This window comes from Neoarthrinium moseri (assembly GCF_022829205.1).
Source record: "Neoarthrinium moseri strain CBS 164.80 chromosome Unknown scaffold67_Wmoseri_CBS_16480, whole genome shotgun sequence".
Lineage (NCBI taxonomy): Eukaryota > Fungi > Ascomycota > Sordariomycetes > Amphisphaeriales > Apiosporaceae > Neoarthrinium > Neoarthrinium moseri.
This window is the reverse complement of record NW_026055181.1, coordinates 1-27,358: the sequence shown is the minus strand read 5'-3', so window position 1 is coordinate 27,358 and position 27,358 is coordinate 1. Positions and strand designations below refer to the sequence as shown.

General features: G+C 53.6%; 5 protein-coding genes across 5 annotated transcripts; 2 read left to right on the top strand and 3 right to left on the bottom strand.

Annotated features, from left to right (window-relative positions):
* Positions 1 to 951: 951 nt before the first annotated feature.
* Positions 952 to 12,465, bottom strand: JN550_011380 (uncharacterized protein; the record flags this gene model as incomplete). Its single annotated transcript, XM_049309740.1, has 23 exons — positions 952 to 6,385; positions 6,516 to 6,800; positions 6,854 to 6,913; positions 6,983 to 7,042; positions 7,107 to 7,184; positions 7,239 to 7,319; positions 7,374 to 7,448; positions 7,553 to 7,621; positions 7,707 to 7,790; positions 7,858 to 7,896; positions 7,964 to 8,035; positions 8,129 to 8,185; positions 8,291 to 8,329; positions 8,387 to 8,912; positions 9,036 to 9,268; positions 9,340 to 9,536; positions 9,596 to 9,810; positions 9,915 to 9,993; positions 10,116 to 10,300; positions 10,472 to 10,794; positions 10,924 to 11,016; positions 11,108 to 12,284; positions 12,336 to 12,465. The coding sequence occupies 23 exons, from the start codon at positions 12,463 to 12,465 to the stop codon at positions 952 to 954; spliced, it is 9,591 nt and encodes a 3,196-aa protein (XP_049166610.1).
* A 2,398-nt stretch (positions 12,466 to 14,863) lies between these two features.
* On the bottom strand, positions 14,864 to 15,724 carry JN550_011379 (uncharacterized protein; the record flags this gene model as incomplete). Its single annotated transcript, XM_049309738.1, has 4 exons — positions 14,864 to 14,943; positions 15,004 to 15,212; positions 15,283 to 15,487; positions 15,544 to 15,724. The coding sequence occupies 4 exons, from the start codon at positions 15,722 to 15,724 to the stop codon at positions 14,864 to 14,866; spliced, it is 675 nt and encodes a 224-aa protein (XP_049166609.1).
* An 835-nt stretch (positions 15,725 to 16,559) lies between these two features.
* JN550_011378 (uncharacterized protein) lies at positions 16,560 to 17,100 on the top strand (the record flags this gene model as incomplete). The annotated part of the gene is made up of 2 exons (XM_049309737.1): positions 16,560 to 16,648; positions 16,800 to 17,100. The coding sequence occupies 2 exons, from the start codon at positions 16,560 to 16,562 to the stop codon at positions 17,098 to 17,100; spliced, it is 390 nt and encodes a 129-aa protein (XP_049166608.1).
* Positions 17,101 to 21,247: 4,147 nt separating this feature from the next.
* Positions 21,248 to 23,797, top strand: JN550_011377 (uncharacterized protein; the record flags this gene model as incomplete). The annotated part of the gene is made up of 10 exons (XM_049309736.1): positions 21,248 to 21,560; positions 21,622 to 21,662; positions 21,714 to 21,743; positions 21,799 to 22,063; positions 22,120 to 22,145; positions 22,200 to 22,575; positions 22,633 to 22,768; positions 22,952 to 23,253; positions 23,307 to 23,367; positions 23,431 to 23,797. The coding sequence occupies 10 exons, from the start codon at positions 21,248 to 21,250 to the stop codon at positions 23,795 to 23,797; spliced, it is 1,917 nt and encodes a 638-aa protein (XP_049166607.1).
* A 511-nt stretch (positions 23,798 to 24,308) lies between these two features.
* On the bottom strand, positions 24,309 to 26,726 carry JN550_011376 (uncharacterized protein; the record flags this gene model as incomplete). Its single annotated transcript, XM_049309735.1, has 3 exons — positions 24,309 to 24,712; positions 24,813 to 26,580; positions 26,682 to 26,726. The coding sequence occupies 3 exons, from the start codon at positions 26,724 to 26,726 to the stop codon at positions 24,309 to 24,311; spliced, it is 2,217 nt and encodes a 738-aa protein (XP_049166606.1).
* Between the last annotated feature and the right edge of the window lie 632 nt (positions 26,727 to 27,358).

The following is a 27,358-nucleotide window of genomic DNA, read 5'->3' as shown; positions in this document are numbered from 1 at the left end:
GAGGTGTGTGGCCGTATCATCGTTGCAAGAGCCAAAGAAAAGCAATGACATAAGCATGCAAGCTAGGGCGAAAATACATAACTGGATCTTCAGCCCTCGGTACAAGATGCTATACTTGGACGTATACATGCAGGCAGGTCGCTACTAGATTTGAGTTTTGGCTAGCAGTTCTCGGCAGTCCCAGAAACGTGCAAGTTGCTTTCCAAGTGGTTGGCACTGCGCTGGACCATGCGAGTCAGGGGCCCGACACGCGGTCTTCAGTGCTATAGGACGTTGTGCTTGGTCTGCGGAGGATTTTTGGGTGGCGTCGATGTGCCGACGATGAGGAGAGTCGTAGTAGAGAGACCTCGCGCCTTCGGGCTCCAAGTACCTCTGTTCAACAGTACATGAAGTTCAAATGAGTCAGATAAGCTTCAGTTTCGCCAGGACGAGCATTGTTGCTTAATGATATGTCATTTTCGACAATTACCGATCAATAGGTTCGGTGTTTCGGCTGTGGCCGCCCTCGCCATCGTGCATCTCTATCAAGCTATGATGAACTAACAAATATTAAAGTGAGACACGCGACTGAGTCAGATCGTAGCGTGTAATGAGTGAAGGTGTCCTATCACATTTCAAGGACATTCACATACTTACTCGTGTTTCTTGGGTTCTTACCCCTATTTGACTTTTCACGACTAATAGTATTGATGCCATGTTGAGATCCGGGTGATTGCAGCCTTTGTCAATGCGGACTCATCCATCACGATATTCATGAGATAGTAATATTGAGTGTGCAAATGTGTGAAAGGTGACATAATGCCAAACAGGCAATGATAGTGTGTTTGAATGGTGAATACTGAGACATAACATCGTGATACATTATCTCATACACGTGACAACTTTCCACATATCCCGTCATCGTCCAGGAATTCTTTCTCCAACTGTCTCATCTCATAAATCATGAAATGCTCAGTTGAAAATCTTCTTAATCACGGCCTTAAGGCCGGAGGGGGCATGCTTCTTCTTCGCCTCGGCATCACGGGCCTTTTGTCGTTCTTCGCGTCTGTGATGCCTCTCTTCCTTGCTTTCCTTGGCTTCCTTGGTTGACTTTGAGCGGCTTGGCGAAGGTATCTCTTCCACTCCAGTGGCGGGCTTCGTATGCGCCTTGACAGGGTCTGTGGCTGACCGGTCCCGATGGTCACGGTGCTTGTGGTGGTGGTCTTTCGAAGTCCTGTGTTCTTTGGTCTGAGGAACATCGGTAGGTCTGCCAGGGATATCCTTTGAAGTACGGGATCGCCTCGTAGTGTCCGGCCTTGGAACATCGTTGGAGACCACAGGCACAGCAGAGTCTGTCGCCCTCTTGGTGAGCTTAGGTGCCACAGCACTTTCTGCGTTCTTCAAATCGAAGAATTTCTTGTCGGATACTGGAGAGTCATTCGAATGTGAGGTCTTCTCTGGACGAGAAGAATTGCTATGTTCACTATACCGCCTTGAACTGCGGTGTGAATGACGGTCGCTCCGTGGTGTGTCTGGGGCTTTCCCCTTGGCTTCTCTCTCCCGCTCCTTCTCCTGGATGGCGCGACGTTCTTCCTTGCGCTTGTCATGAGCAGCTTGCTCCTCGGGCGTCCTCTCTGTGCGGCGTTCAGCTCTGCGTTCCTCCTTGCGTCTGTCATGGGCCGCCTGCTCCTCCGGCGTGCGCTCAGCACGACGTTCGGCTCTGCGCTTGTCGTGTTCGGCCTGCTCCTCTGGAGTCCGCTGTCGCCTTGAAGAATGCGAACTATCGGCAGAGAAACCACTATCTGTGCGCTTTGCAGACCTGGAACCAATAAACAGATCAGATGTAGCTGACTTGGCTGATGCGTCGCTCTTTCTCCTGCTCCTGTGAGCGGTCTCTCTTTCACTCTCCCCGGATTTGGAAGAGCGATGTCGATGCCTGCGGTGCCGATCACTGCTTGATGTCTTGCCTTCATCGTCTGTTGAAAGGTCAGTCACAGAGTCAGAAACGTCACTCAAGTCAACGCCACGATCCCCCGCTGCCCCTGGTGTCATGACGCTCTCAAAGTCTGCATCCGCCACCATAGTTTCCACAATGCCTTTTTCTACCTGGGAACTACCCAATCGTGGACCAGGGGAAGGACTGATCTCTCTTGCCGCAGCGTAGATAATCACAGCAGCCGCAACCGTTTCCTCATTTCTCCTGATTGTCCTCCTACGTGACCTCCTCAAACTCCTGGCTCGACCTAACGACTTAGCCGTTGGGTCTGCGAGATCAGGAAGGACAATGCCCGGTGTTGCTGATCTCGTGTCCAACAATCCATTCAGATCGTATGGCACAGTGCTCACTTTTGGCCTAAACTCGGAGTCGTCTCCTGTTTGCATGCCAGAACGGGCCAAAGTCCGATTGGTATCTGAACCTCTGATAATCTCTTCTGCTGCGGTCTGTTTTGAATGAGTAAAATGCTCCGCTAACGACACATTGGCTGCATTGTTCCGAAGGGGTTCTTTCGATGGAGGTGACTGACCCATTATGCTATCTGTGTCCCTCTCTCGTGACACATTAGAGAGGAGTCGAGACTGTGATCTCTCCATGATCTCATCGGCGAAATTAGGAGTAACTCTGTCTGCAACTGCAGCGGGACTCGGTCCACGCTCGGGTGACTTGGGTGGGACATCTGGAGCCTGCCGTGGTGATACTGACACAACAGGCTCCGACACACCGATGACAGAGTCTGGTGCGCTTGGAATGGCCTTTGACTTGGTTTCTAGCTCCTCTGAAGATGTTTTCTTTGTCTCATCAGGCTCATTGTTGGTGGAGAGCTTGTGCGCAAGAACTCCTGCTCCGGCCGTAATGGCAGCGGCACCAGCGGCGATCCCAGCTAGGAGGCCACCTCGACTGTCACCTATGGGTGGTTGCGCATCGGCGACTGGTGTCTTTTCCTCGAGCATGGGTTCCAGGCCACTTCCTGGGTGCACTTGACCTCGCGGGAGCTGCTCACCAGCCTCGGTTTCGGCTGCTTCAGGAACCGCTTCCTCCGTGTTCTTAGCTTGGTCTTGAGAACTGAGCGTATCTGATGCTTCCGCATGACTATCATCTTGAGTATGCAGCAGATCAGCTGCAGGGCTATCAGCTGCTTGCACTGCCTCCGAGAGGTCCTCCTCGGGGCTCTTTGCATTGGACTGTTGTGTACTCAATAAGGCGGATTCGTTTTCTAAGTGTGACTCTGGATTTGTCTCCGGTGGGATGATAGAAACCACATCGGTATGTTGCGCAGGTGAAACAGCGCTCTGCGAACCATCTGATACAACCAACAGATCTTCTGATGAACAGGTCTCTTCAATTGGCTTCTCTTCAAGTCTTGCAGGCAGATCAAGTACAGCGGTTGGCTGGTCACCTTCAAGGTTTGGCTCAGCGCCATGAAGATCGCTCTCGAGCACTCCCAGGTCCGCGGAAACCACGGCAGAATCTTCGTTGCGTAGTTCAACATTTGCCTGTGTTTCTTTCGGAGACGTTTGATCCTCAGTCGACAAAGTCTCAGCAGCCTGGTCATTGGGAAGTTCTGGTCGATGAAGATTGTCTCCTGAGACTGTATCATCATGTGCTTGTGGGGTTAACCCATTGTCTGTAGCCCCGAGCTCAGGGTCGCCGGATGGCAAAGCTGGATCGTCTGGAATATTAACAGCCTTCGTGGCTAGATCTTCCGAGATATGCACGTCTTCGGTGGCTCCGAGTGTTTCAGAATGTACAGGTTTAGTTTCCGATTCGAGTAAGCTCGCCTTGCCGCCAGTAACGACCTTGTGGGTACTGTTGTTTTCGGGTGGCGATCTGTCGGCTGCTACTGCCTCAATTTTGCTCCCTGCGGCGTCTTGAATGCTTTCACCAGCTACAGATAGAGCTTCAGGCACGGTCTCGGTCACCACTGTAGGCTCTTGGGCTGATGAGACAGCTGCGTCGTGCTCGAAGGAATTCGACGTCTCCTCTTGATCAGCGGTCAAACATTCCGGATCGATGTCGCCCAGGCGGGTGAGTTGTGGCTCATCTGCGCTTTGTTCATTTGTATCATCGACATGTCCTTTAAGGCCATACAAATGGTCATCTGAGTCACCGTGAAGTGTCTCAGCTTCACGTTTTGTGACCTCTGGATCCATATCGTGGGGCGTCTGTACAGTCTCGGAGGAGCTGTGGTCCGAAGCATCACCAAATGCGACACTCGAAACGGCTGCCTGATGCTGATTCTCTTCAGCAGTTTCTGGTTGTTCGGTATTGAGAGGAGTCAGCTCAGCGTCTGTAGGGGCTGTCTCCAGGAACTCAGGTCCGGCTGTCGATGTTGGCTTTGAGATCTTCTCAGCATCTTCACTAGTGGCAGTTTCTTGTCGAGTAGATGTGATTTCGTGGATCTTGGGCTCTGAAGAATGATGCAGAACGCTCTCCCCCAAAGAAACAAGTTCAGGGCCTTGCTCTTGTGTCGCCTCGTCAGCTTCAATTTCAGCGCCCAACAATTTGGCTGACGGAATTTGCTCGACAGGTGTGACAGAGCTAAGCGATGGCTCATCTGCTACATTTGACTGGCCATTACCCTCAACACCTGTCTGCGGGACAAGTGTCCTTGCCTCTACCACTGGCTCATCGAGTACATCATCAGCGGTGGTTGAAACTGCTTGCTCCACCTCGGGAAGCTGTACAGGTTCTCTGTCAATCTCTGCCTGCAGTGCTGGAACTTCCTCAGAGAACAATTGGGCGGGAGCAGAACCATCTTTGGCCTCTCGGTTCGAATCGATGTCTTCGAAGGGTATTGCTGCAGATGATGGGATTTCCGGCGCTTCTGTATCTTTCTCGAAAGCATCGCGATGGGAGTCAACTTTCTCAGCTTGATGAGCGACGGCAATGCCATCTGCTTCGGGTTTCTGATGTACAATCTCAGACGGGATCTGGTGTGCTAATTCGGCCACTGGAGGGAGGCCTTGAGAGTTCTCGACCATCGGATCCAGTGCGATTACATCTTGTCCCTGTTCAGACACTGATGCTTCAGACGATGCCTCAGTAGCAACAGCTGGCGGTTCTCTAGCATGGAGCTGCGAATCTTCAGAAGTGTCGCCCAAGGCTTCCCCAGCGTAGTCCGCTGGCTGACTTGGCTCTTTGGGGGTGTCATGAGAATCTGCCAATTGAGACACGGCATCGTTTTGGGAATCAAGTCCAGCATCCTGGACTACGGTCGGAGACGTAGCATCGTGAGGTGGCTGGGCTAGCTCATTCGTTGAATGATCGATCTCAGCATCTTGTACCGATGACTGCTCTGGGAATTGATCTTGGGCGCTTAAAACATCATCCTCAACAGGGACAGCGGTCGGGTCCGAAGGTGGATCAATAGACTCAGGCAACTTGTCTTCCAGAGCTTGGTCATGTTGCTGCTCCATGGTTTGGCTCATAGCGCCTTGTTCATCGACCTCTTGTGATAGAGTCAATTCCTTAACCGGCGGTGAACTTGGAAGCTCTTGTTGTTCTTGTTGGTCCAAGTTTCGCGACATTTGATCGACAGTTTCGGTATGCTGTTCTGGAATGGGGAGGTGTTCACTGCTACCCTTGTCGACTGGGTTGCTGCTTTCATGCACCTTTACCTTAGCGACTGACAGAGGTTCGCTCGCTTCTTCCAATTTGCCGCCGACAGGTATGCCATCCGAAACCGGAGCTTCCACTTCCTGGATGCTACCATCGTCTTGCGCCGACAGATTTTCGACGATCGCATGATGGAGTTGTTCAGCTCCAACTGGTTCTGAAGCTGGCTCCTCCAGATGATCGGAATCGGTAGAGATGGCTTCTGCAGTGCTGGTCAAAGGCTGACCATCGCCCTGGCTAGGCACGCCCAAGGCATCCGGCTGGATAGCATTGTGCTCCAGTTTGGAGTCGTCTTCAATGCTATCAGGAGCCCGAGAGACATCCAATGGCTCTGAGTCCACAACAGCCATATTTGGAACTTTCTGAGCATCTGAACCTTGAACTGGATCCGTTCCAGTTTCAGCGCCAAGTTGTTGGGCATTGGCTCCAGTGGACAATGAGCTGTCTGTGATAATCATCTGATCCCCCAAAGAACCTTCCTGTTCCTCTTCTTCCACCACACTTTCCAATTGGGGTATATCTTCCTCTAAATTACTCTCAGGCATGCTCCCTCCAGACTGGTGCGTCACAACGCCAGGGGTAACACCGTGGGAAGGGCAATGGAAATGATGCTTACCTGGACGGGTCTTGGATGATTTTTCACCACTTGGGATGGGACCAACGGTATCCTTGGCCTCCTCTTCCTCTTGCGCCGTGGTGTCAGGCAATGCTTTCTCCTCACTAGATTCGGCCTTGACAGAGTCAACTGTCTCCGGGTTTGGCGTGGCTTTGACATCGACAGGCTTAGCTTCTCTATAGGAACGCGTTAGGGTTTTGTTCTTGATGAGATAGATCTCAGGTAAATCGCCGGGCCATTTGATGGTGAGAAGACGGCCCATATCGCTAGAATTACTCGTGGTGCTCAATGTGGCATGGTACTTACAGTTCAGGTTCGGCAGCAGGTTCGGTTTCCGCAGGATCCTCCGCTTCCGGCTCGACAACAGGTTCAGGTTCAGGCTCGGCAGCAGGTTCTGGCTCAGGTTCGGCAGCAGGTTCTGGTTCAGGCTCGGCAGCAGGCTCTGGCTCAGGTTCGGCAGCAGGCTCTGGTTCTGGTTCGGCAACAGACTCAGATGCAGGCGCCGCGGCAGGCTCGGGCGCTAGCTCAACCTGCTCATGTTCCTCTGCGCCTTCTTGAGCCGCGGGCTCTTCAACGACAGCCTGCGTTTCACTAGCGGAAGTGAGATTAGTATGATGACCAACACAGCTGCTAGATTTCCTTACGATTCAGGTTCCGCGACAGGAGTGCCATCTGCTGCCTCATCCTCTGCAGGGCCAGGTGCTCTGATCAATCTAGTTAGCTTGCATCTCATGCATTGCGTTGCGCTGTCTTTGGATGAGAAGATCACTTACACCTCGACTTCCTGCTTGGTGGCATCCTCTGCCACCTGCTCGACCGCTGACGCAGCCTCTCTAGGGTACACCTTTAGTATAAAGCCTTCTAGGAATTGGCTGGTATTGCCGCAACAGAACTTACGCTTCTTGGGCAGTAGAATCTGGCTCAACTGCGTCGGCGTTCTCGCCTGAGGCATCCTCAGTAGCAGGGCTCGCCTCACTGTATATCATATTAGATTGCGTTCGAAGTGAACAGAGGAAGAGTACAGCATACGTTTCTGGTTCCGCGGCTGCTGGTACGTCGGCACCCTTGTCTCCTTCCACCGAGTCCACGTCGACCTCGGGCTCTGGCTCTCTGCGTGTTTCTGTTAGTTACCTATAAGTGTAGCGTGAAGAAGTGTAGACTTACGCCTCGGCGGCGGCAGTAGCATGCGGCTCATCTTTTGACAGTGATGCCTCATCTTCTGCCGGCTCTGCTGGTGCACTGAAGTCTATATCAGTAAGATGTCCTACATATCAAGACTGCCGCGTGCTGGATGTAGGCCTGGGTGGCGCTGTACAAACGCATTTAGAGAGGGCGACACTTACGGTTCGTCCACAGCGACTGGAGTTTCTTCTGGAGACTCAGCAACTTCTGCGGCGACGGACTCTAGCTCCCTGAAATTGAAGTTAGTACAGCTCTCAAATCAAAAGTGGCCCCTCGGCATTCTCATGAAGCTGTGAGAAGAATTGGATAGCTCACTCTTGAGGAACAGCAACCTCAGCGGCAGGTGCTGAGTCCACGGTACTTCCTTGGTTCTCTTCAGCCGCCGGATTTTCAAGCTCGCTATAGGGTGCACGTCAGTACTATCACATGGAGTAAGGACTTAGAGTGAAGCATAGAAGCTACTAACGCTGTTGCTTCTGGGGCCTGAGACTCTGTCTCCGGTTCTCTGCAGATGTTATTAGTACCTCATAGCGCACCACTTGATGGTGGAATCCTGTGAGGGGAATACTCACTCCACAGTCTCTTGCTTTGGTGCCTCCTCAGCGGGCTCTTCAGCGGGCTCCTCTGTGGACGTCTCGGCGAGACTGCCAAACTGCATTAGCGGCCGCTATGACGAAGTCTTCTTCGGATGCTCCTCCGGGAGCTCTACGATTTTGCATTATTGGGATTAAACTCACGCTTCTGATTCAACGACCGGTGTGTCTTCAACCGCGTCTGCACTTTGAGTAGCATCACTGTAATATGTTAATCATGTTTCCAAGGATATTCCCTGCTGCGAGACATAAAAAAGCGCTTGCTCTCGACTTCTCGCCTGTAATGGATAAACATAGACCACTTACGGCTCCTCATGTTTCTCCTCATCAGCAGGCTCCGAGGCCCTGAAGCATCGAGGTGTTAGTACCTGCTTGGGGTGCGAACTAGGCGGATTGACTTACCCTTCCTTCGGGGCATCAACGACTCCGGGTTCGAGATCAGCTGCTAGCTGCGTATCATCGTTGGCGTCGTTCGAGCTTGCATCAACTTCCTTGGAGTCCTCCTGGACCTCTCCGGTTGCAGTATCTTCTGAGATGGGTGCTGGTGCAGGCTCCTCGGAAGACTGCGGAGCAAGTTCCTCGGCAGGCTCCTCAGGCGCAGGCTCAGTAGGAGGCTCAGTAGCAGGCTCTGACTCCTCAACTTCCTCCTTGAGATCTGACTCCTCATCCTTGGAAGCCTCTGGTGCCGGTGAGTCCTCTGGGATCGCAGCAGCAGCAGCCTCCGGAGTCGACTCAGCCATGGGCTCTTGCTGTTCATCTAGCGTCTCCGAGGCTGGCTGCTGGCTATCCACACTAGTATCTACCGCTGCCTCCGCGCCTTCAGTCTCGTCGGGAACTGGCTTCTCGTCATCAACCGAGCCTGTTGTGGGAGCGTCAGGCGCTGCCGATTCTGCTTCAGCAGAAGCGTCGACAGTAGGCGCTGGGCCCTCTGTGCAGGGGTGAAGGTTAGCACTGATCTGCGCGTACACTTCTTTTTGAGGGCGAAGACCCATTTCGCACATCAAATCGAGCCGAGATACCAGGGCAAATCGCAAGAGGCAATAAAACTAACCTTGTTCAGGTGCATCCACAGAAGACTCCGCGGCTTTCTCGGCTTCAGCAACAGGAACCTCAGTCGGCAGCTCTTCATCAGCTTCAGGCTCTTTGGGAGCCTCAGATTCCTTCTCAGCCTCACCCTCCTCCGACTTGTCAGGATCTTGCTCATCTTCGAGCTCCTCAAGCAGATCATCGGGCACTTCTGAAGTCTCTTGTGTCTCAGAAGCAGTGGCCTCTTCTGCCGGGGCGCTATTGCATCTTGAGTGTTAATTACATGACACTTGTGGGGTAATGAAGTAGCAAAATTCTGAGATACTCACGTGGTGCTTTCTGCGGCGACTTCGTTTGATTGAGCTTCGTCTTGAGGGGGAGCATTGTCACTGAGGTCTTCTTCCGGAGCGTCGTTCTCCTGTTCATTTGTCTCAATTCCCTTCTCAACCGGATCAGGAGTCAAGTCCTCTTGGTTATCAGATGCTGGTGCAGTGGTCTCGGTGGCTCCGGCTTTTTCATCGGGAACCTACCGAGAAAGTCAGCTTTTCTAATCCACCCAAGTCTGGTGCTCTGCCATAAGCTTACCTCGCTCACACTTTGCTCGTCACCTTGCGGTGAGTCTTCACCCTTGTCCTGAGTTTCAGCATCGCTGCTATGCTCTGGCTCGGGTGCATCGTCCACAGTCTTGTCTTGTTCCACTTCGGGGGTTGGAGCAGCATCTTCTTGCGCAACAGTGCTTTCTGCGGCCTCGGGCTCCGCGATAGATCCCTCTTCTTTGACTTCAGGCTCTTCCGTAGTGGCTATCACTTCCATTAGTACTTCTTGCAGAGTTGATTACTTCGGGATGGTATCGAGATCTTGGGTCAGGCAATGGGCACACGGAAATGTGAAAAAGTATACTTACTAGGTGCCTCCTTACTTTCCTCACCAGACGGCTCTGAGGTAGATTCCACCGCAGGAGTCTCATCAGCAGCTTCAGCATCCTACGGAGTCGGTTAGCATGGATCTTATAGCCAAAATGCAACGCGTTTATCAGGATTGATTCCGAAAGCGTGCAGATACTGGTTTGCGTTGTGAATGAAGACATGAAAGAAGAAAGACTTACCACTGGCGTGGCTTGGTCTATCTCGTCACCATCGTCTTCAGCCACAGGAGCCGGAGCACTCTCTTCACTCTTCTCTTGCGACTCCTTAGTGTCAGCGTCGGATGGGGGCGACAAATCTTCAGGTGGAGCCGGGCTGTCGTCGGCATGTTCGTCCGCCGAGGTCTCAACCTGCTCATGAGCTGGGGCTGCGGAGCGAAGGGTCAGCTTGTATGTTCTTCGTACTTTCCGAATAAAGCAGAATGAATAAGGTTTGCGTGTGCATATAGTTCGAAGGCTTCTAGCTTCGTCGATGCTCATCCCACGCAGGAACACTTTAGAGCACATGTAAAGGTTACAACGTATGGACAGTCACTTACACTCGACTTCACCGTCACCATCGACAGAGGCACTTTGTTCTCCCTCAGTTGCGGTGGTGTCCTCTGACGCCGGTGCCTCGACGATGTCCTCCCCAGCTGCCGCAACAGCTTCAGGTTCCTTATCTTGAGCGTCGGGCACGACGACTTCGGTGTCAGCTGCTGGCTTAGCCTCGGTTTCGGTGGACGGAGATTCCTCTGCAGCGTCCTGAACGATTGCGTCTGCTGGCTCCTCTTTGTCTTCCGAGTTTGTTTGAGGCGCAGGCGATGCCGCCTTTTCGGCGACTTCGTCACTTGTATCGGCCACAGGTGGCTCGGGAGCGTCACTACGTCGCCAATGGTTGTTAGCATACACATCATCTGGAAACAAATCCTGAGCAGCCACAAAAACCTTGCCTGCCAATTCGGCCCTTATATTATGGCAAAGAAATGCATGCCAGGGGAAAATAACTGACCTGCTTCCCGCTGGCTCCTCTTCCTTCGTCTGGACGACTTCCGCAGCTGCGGGTTCTGCTACCTTAGGAGCGTCCTCAGGTGGACTTTGTTCACTGTGCAAAATGGTCAGCAACTATTTTTCTGGATATAGGTAGAAACCGGGTCGCTGGTTCCCGACTCATAGCGAGGAGGGCCAACACTTACTCAGAAGCTTTGTCTGCAGCACTGTCATCGCCTGCAGGTTGTGGTGAGCTGTCGGCAGACTCCTCTTCGCCAGGAGTTTCTTGCTGCGCCTCAGCAGCAGGAGCTTCAGGTGTCGTCTCTACTGGGTCCTGTTCTTCTGCAGGGGCCTCAGGAACGGAGGCTTCGACCTGCTCGGCCGGCTGGTCAATGGGTTCGGCTTGGCTTTGCTCATCCGCTTGCGCCGACTCGGTCGAGCCACTCTCTGTGCTACCTTCGCTGTGTTCGACCACAGTTTCTGCCTGAGTTGGTTCATCAGCCTCAGCAGAGGCAGGATCCTCGGCTTCTGCCTCCTGTGGTGCATCGCCAGACTCGGCAATATCTTCAGCAGGTTGAGCTGCCGATTCCTCTGGCTCACTGACTGCGGCGTCGGGCTGGGTCTCTCCAGCGACTTCGGTTTTGGCCTCCTCTTCGGAAGCCGGTTCCGGCTGTGAGTCCTCCATCTCTGCCGCTTTATCTTCCTCGGGGCCGGTTTCTACCGCATCACTGGACGGAGCAGCCTCGGGGCTGGAGTCTTGGTCGGCAATGGGTGGTTCTGGCGTTGCCTCGTCATCAGCTTGCTCACTCTGCTTGTCTTGTTCAGGGCTCTCCTGTTCAGACTCAGCGTTCGTAGCAGCAACCTCTGGGACCGATTCTGAGGCCGGCTCAGGAGTGGGTTCTGGCTCCTCTGGAGCTGGAGGATCGCTCGATGCTGCGGTTTCGGCCTCCTGTTCTGCTTCGGGCTCAGATGGCTTCTCCTCAGCAGTGGCAGCTTCATCCTGTGTCTCTGGAGCAGCCTGCTTCTCCTCGCCGACCTCATGTGGAGGATCGCCAGTGGCCTCTGCGGTGTCACTGGGCTTCTCCTCGGAGGCCTGTTCTTCGCTCGCGGCAGGTTCGGCAGGTGATGGCTCGGCAAATGAAACCGTCTTGCCTTTCTTTCCATTACTGCCGGACTTGGCCTTCTCCTTCTCCGTTTTCTTCTTGGCCTTTTGCTTTGCCTTGCGGGCCTTCTTCTTGCCCGCAGCGTTCACCTCCTCGGGCCATTCGTCGTCAGCGTTGGGGTTTTCACCTTTGCTGGGCTCGACGGGGGCTTCCTTGGGAGAGGCATCCTCCTCCGGGGGACCAGAGGGAGGCGCCGATGGATCCTCTTCTAAGTCCTCGGCTGTTATGGGTTAGTATAGTTTCCCCCATCAATAAGTCAAATGCCACTTACCATTCTGTTGAGCCTCGTCGTCGGAGTCCACAATGGTGAGATATTGGACCTGGGAGAAGTCGGCGACCTGGACATGTGAGAATGGGTCGTACCGAGCAGGGCAGTAGGTGATTCCTGTTGGATCGTTCATACTTTCTTGTCCTCTACCAAGGGCTCGTCCGAGGGTTGCTCGCGAGGGGTGGCCTGAGGTTTGTTTTTATTCTTTCTGGCCATACAGGGTGGTTGTCAACCGGATTCCGGGAGGTTGCCGTAAATGCCCGAGACAATTGGGCAAGCTCTATAGGTTCACGTGGGAGGGTATCAGAATAACGCTTGCCGAGACCTAAGCAAACGCCGTAACAGTATACAACAACGCAAAAAGTAGATCTTCCGATGAGTCGTTCTGCAGTAGTTTTGGGTATCGATGGAGTCAAAGTTGATTGAGTGAGTGCACAATGGCAGCACGGAGACGAAATACTCTTCTGTTTTGAAAGCAAGGGTCTATTGAGATGACGTCCTGAAGACTCAAGACGGTCTCCACTGCTAAGTCAGATCTCTAGACAATGCAGTGAAGATGGCCTCCACCCGGCTACCCCATGGTGTGGATCGTTCGCCTTGACAAGTCTGAAGCACTTGTGATCAATATCGTGCTCAAGCATAATTGGGCATGCACGACGACACTGGCGCCACGTTGCAATGGGGTTGGGCTAGCAATGAGCCGAACCGACATCGCAAAGCTGCGAGAGGGAAACACGACAAGACCATTGACAGGGTTAGCTGCCAGATAGCGGCCCAACCGGTGCAGCGACTGCAGGCAGACGGAACGGGGCATATCCATGCATTGAGTCGGCCGCAACGGGGGAGCCGCTGGGGTTTGGCAGCAGCATGCGAGGCTGGCGTGACCGGCGTGAAGCTCCGTTTGATGACTACTATGGTATGGCCCAGCACGATGCCTCGATGCCTCGATGCCTCAATGCCGTGACTCGAGACGAGAAGGGACACTGTCCGGTCAATCACAGGGTATTGGGCCTCAATCAACCCCCCCTCCTCATCACGACGAGCTCTCCTGCCCTTTCGGAGTCTGTCGGGTGTTCCTGAATTGGCCGCCTCGTGGGATATCCCGCACAACGTGCTCCCGCATTGGCAACTTGCATGCGCCGGTGCTGTCGTTGTCTGCTACGTGGTCGCGTCTGTCTGCTTCGCTTGGGGCCCGATCCTTGCAGTGGATGCGGCGGGCCAACCACCGGTGCATGGCCATGTGGGGCGCCCGTCGCGGGAAAGATCACTGCTTAATTGGACTGACAGCTGGCCCTGGATTTTGAAATGAGTTATTATTATTTTTTCTTGCCTCCCATATGTTATCGTCGAGGATGGTCATATATGAGGGAAATGAGGACGTTATGCTGATGAACTTCCCTCGTTTTCGCCCCTCTGTGCCAGGGCACAAATTTGAATCCTGAAAACAACACCACCCGGGCGGGTGATGGTGCATACAAAGCTCGGGGAGTCTTGCCCGGAAGCGCCATGTCTCACTCAGGGCCCGTGGCTCCGTTGTCAAACGCTTCCAGAGGTCTGAGTCAGCGAGTCAAGTAGAAGAGAAGCGGTCGAGAGGTACAGGAAAAAGATCCTCTCTACAAAGGACGGTGTTCATGCGGATGAGCTCTGCCTAGCCCGCAAAGCTACCAGACCGCTCGTCCACGTGCCGCCCTTGTGTCCACTTTGTGCACCAAGGTGTCTGTCATAAATTGTTCACAGACCGCAAGTCACAAGGACCTTGTACTCTCTTGACCGACGCTTCGAGGTGAGCTATCTCGGTCACCCTACCTGGACTCGCCATGATCCTGCCGAGGCGAGTGTTCAAGTAGCCCACGTGACCTCGCGCATGCTCTCAGTCTCAACCCACCTCAATATATCTACGGTATGATATAGTCTTATCTTGAGTGACCTGGCACACCGCTGGACTTCCTAGCCAGTGGCCTTTCGGCACCACAACGTGTATGCTATTGCCACAGAGTCGAGGACATGAAAGGTACGTACAGCCGGTCCAAGATTTTCGAAATTCCCAGCCATCGTCTGCTTCGTCGGCTCCACTTTTGTCACAACCTTGGTAGAAGTCAAATTAACGCTCCCTGATACAACCTCGCGGCCTCACGGGGTCTGTAAATATTGGAGAACTTGGTTATGGGCTTCTGAGGCGAATGTCTTGTTTGACAACAGGGTTGTATGATCTAGACTAAAGATTCCTTGTAAAAACCAGAACAGTGGGTACTCGAAGGTGTGTATGCCTTCCGATGCTGCAGCGAAACGAGCCAACTCCTACGCCCAGGCAAAAAAAAATTATGCAAAAATCGCAAGACGTAAATTTGATCAAGCGAAACCTCAGCCACCATACCCATCACTTCTTTAGTGTCGGCGCGGTCGCATCTCCGATAGGGGTTACTCATGCTGGCATTCGATGGGCCGCGTTCCACGCTGAGCAAGAACCCGGCATGTCGTGAAATGCAGAGTGACCGAGGCGATGTTAAAAGGGATGATACTGGCCCAGTATCTTACATGGCCATCTCGGCCTGCAGCTTCCTGAGTTCGGCCTCCTCGTCGTCCTCCTCGGCAACTGGTGTCTTGCCCTTGACTGCAGTGGCACATGTTAGTCTTCTGTAGCCAGTGAGGTTTTTGCCTGACTTGGACTTACTCTCGCCATTTGCCACGGCCGGCATCCTGTTCAGCGAATCCGCCACCGGGACTGTGCCTGTCTTGAGCATCTGCTCGTCCAACTGCTCCTGTTGCATAGCCTCCAGCTCCTCGTCCAATTCCTCTTCGTCGATGGGCTCGCCGATTTGGTTGCTGGTAATGGCGTTGACGATCTCTTCGCTCAGCGCGTTCTGCTCCTGGAGTTGTGCCCTGTGCGCAATGATCAGTACGTGCGTGCGGCGAGCAGCAAAGAAAGCGTGGGGAGGGGGTAGGGGCATACATGGTCTCATCCACCTTGTCCACAGTCAGCTTGCCGTGGATCTGCTTCATGGCCTCGCCGGCCCTCTGCATTGCGGCCAAGGTCTCGCGGTTGATGTTGGCGGACTCGATAGCGTTGATCTGCTGCTCCAACGTCCCGATCTGAGCGGCCGTCTGCTCTAGACTGTGCTCGTGTGCCTTCTTGCGCTTCAGAGCAGCCTTCGCGGCTGTCAGTGGCATCAGTGTCCGCGCTGCAGCTGGAGCCTGGGGGATAGAGACGTACCGTTCTTATTCGTATTGACGTTCTTGCGCGCGATGGCATCCTGCTCGTTCATCTGGGTCGTGAGATGTTTCTCGCGCTTCTGCAGCATGTCGAGCTGCGAGCGCAGATCCAGGATGGCATTTTTGGGGCTGTCCTTCTTCTGCGCCGCCCCGCCTCCAAACCATCCCCAGACGCCGGACATGGTGGTCGAAATGTGAAATAGGAGGGAGTCGGGGTAGAGAGCGTGGCAGGCCGGTCTGCGATGGCGGGGGAGAAGCGTTATCGGGGTGATGCTATCGCAAGATGCGCCGCCTGGCCGGGTGCGATGTGGATGGCGGGGTATCTGCAAATCCGCTGAGGGGCGCGACAGGAGAAGCCGACCCGCGATGTGAGTATGACGGCCGGCTGTCGGAAGGTGCTGGTTCGTGTGGGATCCGCGAGAAGAGGATCAGGTCGCCGTGGTCGTCGAGATCGGTGCCTTGATGGGCTGGGGTCGGAGAGTGAAGCCTGGCGAGATAGCCGTGAGTCGGTTATGTAAGGAGGGTATGATGCAAGGCAAGACAAGACATTTGACATGGCCGAGCACGCATCGTTGCCACCGTCAGCTGCCCGCCGCACCGCCCCGGAGGTCTGCCAATTGGCGCCATCCCCCCGCCGTCCCGCGGGGGCCATGAGCCACTGGGCCGCCAAACCCTCCAGTGAGGTAACTAGATAGATACCTGGTAGCCTCGATAACTGAGGTAGCTTAGCTTACAGTAGATGGATGCCTTTGGAAGGAGGGAAGTCCAGGTCAGGTGCTCTTCCTGTCCAGCTGCTCCTGTTCGGGGCACTGGACCTAAGTAAGGTACAATACTTACCGTAGCCATTTGGTGTGCACTGACTCTGTTGCTGCGAAAAGACCTCTCTCTTCTGACATTCCCGGTCATGTGGGCGCAACTTGCGAGTGGAATGCCCTGGCCTCTGCCATAGCCATCTCAAAACCACCACCGTGAGGAGGGGTCGATGTGCCAACCTAGCCACGCGTGACAAGCCTGATCATGTCAAACGGGCCCTTGCCGTCTACACGCTGCCTGCTCTCTGCGCTTCCGACACGCCAGATCGGGAGCAAAGTTCGGTTTCTAGCATGGTACGTCCCTCGTCATGCGTTGCACGTGGCCAGCTTGGGCATTTCTCTTTACTATACGCCAACATGCTCCTTTCCAATGCCTTGCAAATGAATACGCTTGCAGTGACATCGCTCTCATATTCACAAGAACTGCCTGCTAATTGACGCCCAGCGTTGACGCTTATTCCGTCAAATCCGCGGTTTTGACCCTGCATCATGCCTTTCCTCAGTCCTGCAAAGTACAGGCCTCTGTGGACGTCAAGCTTCTCCTGCAGAGCCTCAAAAGCAACCAGACCGACGCCGGCCAATGGGTCCATGTCATAGGCTATATCACGTCTATCACACGTTCCTCCGCCAGCAACGAGCGCTCTTCCGATGTCACAGATGTCGGAGTGCAAGCGCTTGTGCTTTGGGTAGCAGAGGATCTAGACCTTCCCGCATATGAGATGTCGTTCGGCAACAACGCCAAGTGAGCGTTCAACGCTGCGACATACGAGCTCTGAGCCGAAGCAGCTACCGACTCTGGACCGACGCAATCTGGTAGCGCTTGGTTGGTGCTGAGGGTTCAGACCAATTGCGATCTCATCTCTTGCGTGGCGACAAAAGCGACGGCAAGCTGCTGTAGGGACTGCAGTATCAAGGCGGTATGGGTGGCCGGGATCATTCTCCGGGCCTGAACAAGCGACGCATTACTACGGCCGGATGCGGTCAGCGTGCTGAGTTGTAAAGGTCACGAAGGGATTGCGCATGATCCATTAAACGGTCGACACCAACCATCAGTATTGCGGAGCGTCCAGTCGTGGCTGCTGAGGTGTTTTGGGACAGGTCCATCGGATAGCGTTGGCATGCTCGCCATTGCCCCATTGGCTCTTCTTATGAAATCCCGGCGAGAACCGTCAACCGGAATACCCAGTCGAGAATGCCTTATCAACAGCGCAGTTCCGTCAAGATTACCCAATGATACGTGTTTCCAATTTTGTTTTGGCACGGTTGCAGCTGAAGCGCTCAACAGCATGAAACTTAATTCGAACGACGAGAGCTGTCTCCATCCTACCGCCAAGGAAACCACACGACAGTTTGACCTCAAAGTGCAGCTGCGTGGCGTAGCAGTTCAGCAATGGCACGAATGCATTACAAGACATCATGCAGGCCATCTGGGTCCAGGTACACTCAAAATTGCCTAACTTAGTGGGCTTGTTGCTGTTGTGCAGAATGGAGCGCTTCCATGGAAGCACCCAGCCATTCAATTCGTGCATTTGGCAACTATGTACCCACAGACAATCAGCAGTGCCAGATGGCAACCTCTCGCTGGACGCTCTCCATCCATTGCAGATTTCAAGTCCGAAACAACAGTCCCAGCCAGCGCGTCAGAGCCTTTGGCTCTTCATTTGATACCACAATCCAAATCCCGGACGGCTGCGCGTTACCTTGCCCTACGTTTCCAAGGTAATCTCACCCCACCAAGAGGAGCCCAAGCTCGCACAGGTCATCTTCGCGGCCCCTCACTCCTACGTCTATCTTCGTAGGGCTTTCGAGATTCTTGTTTCCTGCGTTCGCCGCTCCTTCTCGTGGATGTTTCACCAGATGATATCAAGATTGGCTGGTGCAAAGGTCGTTTCAGTTGCTTATCAGGGTTCGAAGCCGCCTTGGCTGCCGCCTGCTTGTCCCATATCTCTTTCGACTTCAGACAGATGTCGTCTATCTGTTCCTGGAATAATCTGTCAACATCGCGGGCTTCCACAGCCTTGAAACGTGTCGCCGCACATCTGTCAAGCACGCCCCTGGGGTCGTGATGAGAAACCCATCTTCACCCTATGGACACGTAAGCAAACCTTCATGATACATGTCGATAATCATCATACTTCTCGCGTGTATGGCCTTACCGTTGCCTCGGGCCCAAGAAAGTACTGAAGCTCGTGAGTAATCACCTTCTTATGAATCTCAAGGTGCGGGATCCAATATCTGTTCAGAGGCGGCGACGACATGGTTAGCAACGTTGCCAGACCCGAGTGGAGGAGGATCGACGGAAAATCGACTCGGATCAAGAGGAGGGTTGACAGGGAACTGGCCCTCAAAGTTATATATAGTTCCACATTTCTGTCAGCAATACTCAATTCTGGTTATCAAAAGAACGTGTCGAGAGTAAATTGACGGATTCGGCATGATATTCACCGCCGAACGCTCTGGATAGACGAATCCCATGCATGCGTCCATTTTAGTTGCATGCTGCATTAATCTTAGCTTAGTATTGATAGGTGGCCAGACAGATGACTTTTGCTCGCCTCACTTAGGCGCCCTACATTTGCGTAGACGAATGACATGTCTCTCCCCCGAGACTCAAAACGCGAACGTCTCACCCGGCGCTTTTTCTTATGATGGCTACATGGAGCTCACTGGAGCGTATCACTGCCACCAATAGGGCGTGTGAAACATGAGTCTATGGTGGTGGGATTGCGCGCAGCGGCTCGCTCCGCTGCTTGCATCGCCAACTGAGCCCGAGTCAGCATTTTTGTGAACCCGACGCGTGGACTATGATATCGAGTGTACCAGGAATTTATCATTGCTGATGCATGTGTATATTATTCACGGACAGTGAGCATATAGTCTTCGGAGCGAGGACGGTGAAGATTGAGCGATCGCATTAGCGCGCACGAAGATGCAGTCTGGTATAGCCTCGAAGCTAGTAGATGGCAACAAAGATTACAGGTTACCAACGTCTTTCAACCCGCCTCAATACACTAACTCGTGCCTTAAGGCGTGGTTGGGTTGTTTTCATGCTTCTGCTCTGCAAGTGCATCCGGAGGAAGAGTCATGCGAGGCCTTCATTCACTATACATGGGTTTCGTAAGCGTGATGTATTACTTCACTCTTCCACAGCCAACAACCAAATTGTAGTCAGGTTGCAGGACATATAGGATTTGTTAGGAGCTAAATGGATCGGCGTTCATGTACGGCATGGACCGAGGAACACTCTACTGACGCACATTACCACGTGCGACGAACGGTTAGAGCTGACCTAGTCTATACTTGCTCGTCCGCACGAGGTACGAATAAGGTTTTTGTCCAAGCTTTTGATGGACTGCTTCGACTAATTTAGTCTGTCCCAGCGATCTGGTATAATCGAGGTTGCCGCGCATAAATAACAATCGCCTGTGGAGCCGTGGAGAGTATCCATCCATGGAAACCAAGAAGTAGGTACTACACTACTGCGGTAATCTCGTCGGCTGGTCCACGAGACTATTCGACCTGCAGGTAGGCTATCCGAGAACCTTACCCGCTGCCCATGTCCGATGATCGATTTCGGCAGCCACATTTGTGTTCCTTCGGGTGATCTTGTCCATTGGATGCTTCCGAGGGTCGCCGGGGTCCTTGCTGTCCTCGATATTGATTGGTCTAAGCATTGCCGTGGCTGCCTGGTAAACAAGACTATCGATTGGCGTAAACTTGGTTCTGGGATATACTGTATGTCGACTAATGGTATGGCCCCCAACCATAGTGGAGTGGTGTAAGCCGCTCGAGTCACTTGGGCTTTGTTGCTCATCCTCGCCGGAACGGTCGGTGCCAAGCTTATGGAATCAGGAGCCGAACGATAACCACGGCCTCCCAACTGGAGGGTACGACTGAGCCCATTGATCAAGGATCAAAGACATAGTTCTTTTCAGCTCACGGCCACAAAACTCGGCCAACTTTCCACATTCCCATTGCTAGGCATACGGTCCGGCATCAGGCGACTGGAGCTCACTAAGGCAGTATGGCATTTCTGCCTCTTCCGCCGGATTGCTCCATCCCTCTCGTCCAATAGTAATGCCTTCGGTATTGGTTGCACGGATCCTATGGGTACTGAGCTTTCTGTGCTACCGTAAGCGGGTGACTTACGCGGCTCAGCTCAGCCCTATCACTCGCGGCTACGAGGGTTCGACTTCCTATGGTTCCGTCATATTACTCTCTCGTGTCCTCCGGTTGTCCCACTTTACTCAGCTGTATTTGACTCTATTTGTCGGATTCTCAACATCTCGCTGACCACCATGGTCCATGATACCAAATTTCGCCGAGCCGCCGGCGTTCATCGGGAGAAAGCTTGGCCTGTACGACTTGGTTCGGAATGCCAAGGATGAGCATTACTCTGTGAGAAGTAGAAGGAGATAGACATACTAGGACTCGCATATGCGAATTAAATCGGTCTTCTACAGAGCGGACCTTGCACGATTGCAAGTCATCGAAGGGGGACGTCCGAGACTCAGGGTTGACCACCTATTCAAGAGTTCAGCTTTCTCCCCAGATTCAGCCACTTGAACCTTGAGACCTGTAATAGACTAGATTCACTCTATCGATGGGGGAAAGGAATCTAAGGGTAGTGCGACTACGCCGTATCGGGATCTTATGAGGCTTAGCAAAGGTAAGGGATGGGCACACCATGTGAGAATGTGAGAATGTAAGTACACAGGCAAGTAGCTAAGGGCGAAGTACTGGTGTTGGTCTCCCATTAGGTCCCACCGGGTAGGACTCATAACAGCGAACAGGGCCAACCATGACTTATAAGAAAGACACCCAAGCTCACTTTGTGGCTTACTGCCCATGTGGTTCTATCCGGCTCTCTTTGTCCATAAACAAACCAAAACCATGGGTTGGCTTAGAGAGTGCGTTGACTTTGCCCTGCAAATTGTGGCATTGAATCCTTTCTCCCCTTTTCTGCTTGACGGCAATACACAGAGGCCTCTTGACTTGCCACATCAGCCGGAGCTACCATCTGAGCTTGCTGATGGGAGCTGCCCTGGCATCCAATGCCCAACTCCACAGCCGTTCAAATGCAGTTATCCCACTCTGGAAAAGGAGGGCTGGGAGTTTTGTAATACTGAGGACTCACGAGACTGTTGGATCCGAGACCCAAAGGCTACGAATCCCATCTTCTCTCAGTATGATGTGTTATCAGATTGTACGCTCTTGAGCCGTCACCCAATTCGGAACCATATGCTAATGCCACATCACCCTCATAGACGAGAATCTTGACCAAGTTCCCCCAGGCATAACTCGAGAAGTTTGTAGTTATCGCAGCCAAATCATACACAAGTAGCTAATCATCGTGCAGTACTGGCTAGAAGTAACAACAAACGAGACGGTATGTTGCCGCCCGACTGAAGACTCAATAAAACATGCTAACTCTTGGGACCTAGGTTAAACCCGACGGCGTACAGAAGATCCTCGGAAATTATTTCAATGGCACGTACCCAGGTCCTACGCTTGAGGCATGCTGGGGCGACCAGCTCGTGATCCACGTCACCAACAGGGTTTCTGCTAATGGAACCACCATACACTGGCATGGCATTCGACAGCTGTACTCGAATGAGATGGATGGTGTCAATGGCATCACTCAGTGTCCTATATCAGACAATGACCACTTTACATACAACTTCACTGCAACTCAGTACGGGCATACATGTGAGTGTGATACACCATCTCCCTTGGGTCGTCTAACCGCTACTCATTGCTACTAGGGTATCATAGCCACTATTCACTTCAGGTAGGCCCTCCTAAGTTGAACACACGCTGTAGCTATGCTCATGTACTTCTGAAGTATCCCGATGGCGTCGCTGCACCGCTCATTATCCACGGACCGACCAGCGCCAACTGGGACATCGATCTAGGACCCATACTCATCTCGGACTGGGTACACGAGACAGCCTACATAGCCTATGATGTCGAGATGTCGGGGGGTGCGGTGAGTACAGATAGCATTGTTGTTAACGGTCACGGTCATTATCAAGATGCACCTGGAGGCTCTTATTTCCAGACATGCTTCACACCGGGCAAGAAGCATTTGCTCAAGTTGATCAACGGCGCTTCAACTACTAGCTTCAAGTTCTCCATCGACGACCACAATATGACCGTAGTAGCGAATGACTTGGTCGCCATTGAACCTTTTGAGGTCGACTCGCTGTTCATTGGCATTGGTAAGAAATATAGCAACATCACATGCTTAGATAAGAGAATTAACGCATGCATTTTAGGGCAGAGGTATACCGTCATTGTGCAAGCCAAGGACGATGCGAGTACTGACTACTGGATGCGGACTGTGCCTACAACTGGCTGCGGCGGCTTCAGCACAACGCCTGATAACAACACCGCCGTCGTCAAGTATAACAGGTAAGTAAACATCGCTCCCTACGGAATCCGTATGGACCTCCCCTATCTCTACGCTCGGTGCAAACCTACACCGAGAGGATTTGTACTCTTATAGCCTTAAAACTTTCCAGCATCCAGTTTCTAGCATCTTGTTCCTAGCAGTCTTTGAATAATCAATGCGACTGATTGCTAACGAGTGACCAGCGCGAGCACGACCTGCCCAACCAGCCCCCCGAACGCGCAAAACACCTCCTGCGAGGATGTCCATACCGACCTGCTCAATCCTATAGTCCCCTGGCGCGTAGATCACCACCCGAGGAACAATGTTACAAAGGACACGTTCTTTGCGCGGCTTCAAGACAGCCCTGACACGACATTGGGGCCACCGGGCTTCCCATACGTCCACTGGCTACTCCAGGAGCACCCGCTATGGATCAACTTCAGTCGTCCGACTATTCTGGACGTTGATGCAGCAATCGCTGACCCCAATTACGTCGTCATCGAAGGTGAGTCTGATATTCGCGTTATCGCCCCATTGATGTACGCTAACACGAACCAGAGGAATACGATACTGGCTTCGTCTATCTCGTGCTTGACGCCAGCCACCTCCAGTTCAACGTGTAAGTCGCAACCGGGTCCCCAACTCATCCGCGCGAAAGCTGACCATCGAAACCCACGAAAAGCACACACCCGATCCACCTGCACGGCAGCGACTTCGTGGTCCTGGCACAGAGCGCGCAGCCGTGGAACGAGACGACGGGGCCGGAGCTGTTCCGGTACGACAACCCGCCGCGGCGCGACGTGGCCATGCTGCCGGGCGGCGGGTTCCTGGCGCTGGCGTTCAAGCCCGACAACCCGGGCGCCTGGCTGCTGCACTGCCACATCGCCTGGCACGCGAGCTCCGGGCTGGCGCTGCAGATCCTCATCCGGCCCCGGGACGTGCCCGGCTACCTGGGCGACCTGGCCGAGACGCGCCGGGTCTGCGAGACGTGGGCGCAGTTCCCGCTGACGGCCGAGATCATGGCGAACCAGGAGGATTCGGGCGTCTAGGGCTCTGGTATGAGTTTTCGGGTGCCGAGTTCATATATATATATATATATATATATGTGTGTGTGTGTGTGTGTGTAGGTCGCCTCTCTGAGGACTGTCTTTACTGGTACTTGCGATTCTTGTTTGACTGGATTATAAAGAGGCTAGTTGGCTGCGTCAGTGCACTTACATGGGAGACTGTCATTTTCGATCATAAAGAACATTGAGGCTGGATGGAATGTAGCGGGATTAAGCAATCTTGATCAGACTATAGCACGAGGAAGCCGACGAGTCATCAATAACTACACGAAAGCCACGCTCATAGAGATGTTCAAGGCACGGACTACGGCTTTATCCGTATATTGACAGTATCTGTAGCCCGGCAGCCATCAAGTGATTAGTTCAATGTAGTATTCCCCTATTCACTAGTCCTACTTTATAGTCAAGCCTACCCCCTCAACATGGATCGCTCATCGATGACGTTTTGGCGTGTCTTTGATCCTTCAATGATACCGAATGGCTTTGCCACAACCTACGTGGATTCCAGCTGAACGTAGCTTGCCGGAACGCTCTTCGTGACTCCTCCCTTTTCGACCTCGGCCCAACCATCTCCCGGATCTTCCTTCACCAACACGAACCGATCGCCTTCCGACATGCTATGTTCCGCATCGCTCTGAGCCGAGTATTCATATAGAGCCACGACATACTTGAGTTTCTTGGCTCCCCTACGCGGTGCAACAGCGGGGCCCTTTTTCTTTACGGTCGGGCCCCCGATAGAAGAGCCCGAATTCGAATACGTGGACCCTGGACGGTTGACTGAACCGCCCGTATCCTGAGGTACAATTGGCGCAGGGGCTGCTGGGAAGACCTCGATATAACTTGAGGGTACAATACCTTCTTTGTAGCCAGCGCGTACCTTGACCCAGCCTGAGCCATCTGCAGTCCCCGTTAGCATCCTGTTTGATAAGGAAACTTCCCAACTTCTGCAGGTAAAGGACAAAAAATGACGATGACGAAAAGAGGAAGGAATGCATACCGTCAGTTTCTAGAATTACGACCTCACGCCCATCAGGAACGGACAGCTCGCCCTCTCCGTTCGCTTCGAAAGTGTACAGCATCTTGCCTTTCTGCTCAGGTTTGCTGGAACCATTGAGCGATGAGCCAGGCAGTTCACTGATATAGGCAGTCGGGGGCGGAGCAACCAAGCGCGTCTTTCGAGCAGCAGAAGACACCGACGGCCTTGGGCCGGGCTCTGGTGGCGTGTCTTCAACGGGTGACTTGGGTCCGGATGCCGGTCCAGTGACGGATCTGTGAGCACTCGCTGCGTAGCCCGAGCTCAGAGAGTTCATGGTATTAGAACGACTGAGGTCAGGTAGCTCGGCTACATGATCCGGCGCTCCTGCGGCAGGCTTCAAGAGCGTACCTGACGCAGCCTGTCTATCCGATTTATACTTCTTGCGCTCCTCCTTCGACAACTCACCGGGACACTCGGCCGGCACCTTCATTTCACACTTACTATGGCAAGTATAGCCGCAGTCTCGGCAGTCGAACCCCTTTGCTGACAAGCCCCATATCCTCTCACCACACAAGTCACAATTGGTAGGGATCTTGAAGGTCTGCGACTTGAAGTTGTGATTCTTGGCCCCCAGGGTAACATCTCCCACTTTGGATGTGATTGTGGATGTCTCGACCTCGGCGGTCAGGCGTTTTCGGTCCACCTGGTGGAGGTCTTCCTGCATGGCGAACAGTTGGGTCACGACCTGAACTTCGTCCTTGTTCTCCGTGCCCTCACGTATCCGCTGCTTTATTCTCCTGACGCCTTCCACCTCCCTTCTCTTCTTGTCGACCTCTCGCCGTAGCTCTCCCAGCTGGCCCTTGGACTTGTTCAGGACATTGCGCAGGAAAACCTTGGCTGGCTCATCTGTGACCATGACATCATCGTCGTGCCAGACCGGGCTGGGCTCGAAGATCTTATCCGCGGGCTCCTGCCACGAGCCCAGATTATGCCGTATATACATCATAGAGTCAAGATGCGGCTGGTTGCGCTGGATCTCCTGCGAGAGGGTTTCCACCAGGCCATTGCTCTGCTGCAGCATGCCGGACTCGAGCGAACTCGCCATCGTCCACAAGGCGTTGAGCTTCAAGGTCTTGAACTCGGAGAGGTCCTGCAGACTGTCCATGAGCTCGGGGACGTATTCATGGTAGTACTTCTCCTTCTGCTTGTTCGTGACGTTGATTGATATGAGGTAGGTGTTCTTGACGTTGTTCATCTCCTGGACCTGCTGCTGATAGTTGCTCTGGGCCTTTGCCTTGTCGAAAGACGACTCGGACTTCTTGCGCTTGCTCTCGACCTCGGAGCACACCGTGTCGTACTTGCCCTTGGTCTTGCGCAAGGCGGCGTACGAAGCATCCCTCTCGGCCTCGAGCTTGTCGGCGTATTCGACGTGGCGCTTGCGCAGCTCCTCGAACTTGGCGCCGAAGAACTTGAGAGGGTCGGCGACCTTGTTGACCAAGTCGTTCGCATATCGCTCGTGCTCGCCGGCCCTCGACTCCAACGTGGTGAGCTGTGTAGTCCAGGTCGTGAGCGAGGCGCTCTCGAGAGAGCCAGGGGTCATGGACGGAGTGTCGCCGACGCTGAGGCTTGAGGATTTCTTGTTCTTCTTTTCGAAGTATTTCTTGGCGAGGGCGTTCAGCTTGGCGCTGTACTCCTTCTCGATTGCGCTCCGTTCGCGGTAATATTGCTGTATGTCGTCCAGCCAGGCGATGCCGTTGGCAACCCATGCGCTGGCGGGCCGAAAGCCATCCTGTGCGGGCAAGGTGAGCGGCAGTGCTCACGGAACACGGTTGCATAAAGCTACGTCGGCTACAGGAGCAGAAGAAAGGGGGGGTTCAGTCAGAGTCGTACCTTCAACTCGGCGCCGAAGGTCGGCGCAACATCCACCTCGGCCATTGATGGTTCGGTCTACGTGGGAGAGATGGGGGGCGGAGGTGTAAGCATACGAGCGAGCGACGCAGCAGGCAGGCGGGAAGGCAGGCAGACAGTCAGTCGATGGACAATATGACCGGCAGAGCGAATAGGAAATGGTGCTTATAGGCGGTCCCCGGCGCGATTCACGGACGCTTCGAGCCACGCAGCCATGACAAGGAGCGCATTGGCATCCAGAGAAGATCCGACGACGTCGGGTTTTCCCAGTGAGTTAGGCCGAGAAGCGACGAGGCACAGCCCACCTTTGTTTTAGGCCTTCCAGACTGCCTCTCATCAGCGAGCAGTGCGCCAGGACCCCGCCTGGGGTAACGCCTGCGTCACTGGCGACCCAGCGGGTTGGCACCCCGGACCGCTGGGCCTTGGGCTTGACCCCGCCTTTGGGTATGAACAGCTGGGCCTGGCCTTGCTTTGCGTTGCCGGCTGCTGGCTGTCTACTCGCCGCAAAACCCAAGGTGGCACAAACAAACCTGAACAGTAACTCGACACAATAGAGAGTTGGCCTAAGCGGTGCGTGGAATCGAAGGATTCTTGACCGGGCCTCGCTCGTCGCAAAGGCCATTCATCTTCTGAGCCTATTCTTCAAAAGGTGAAAAAAA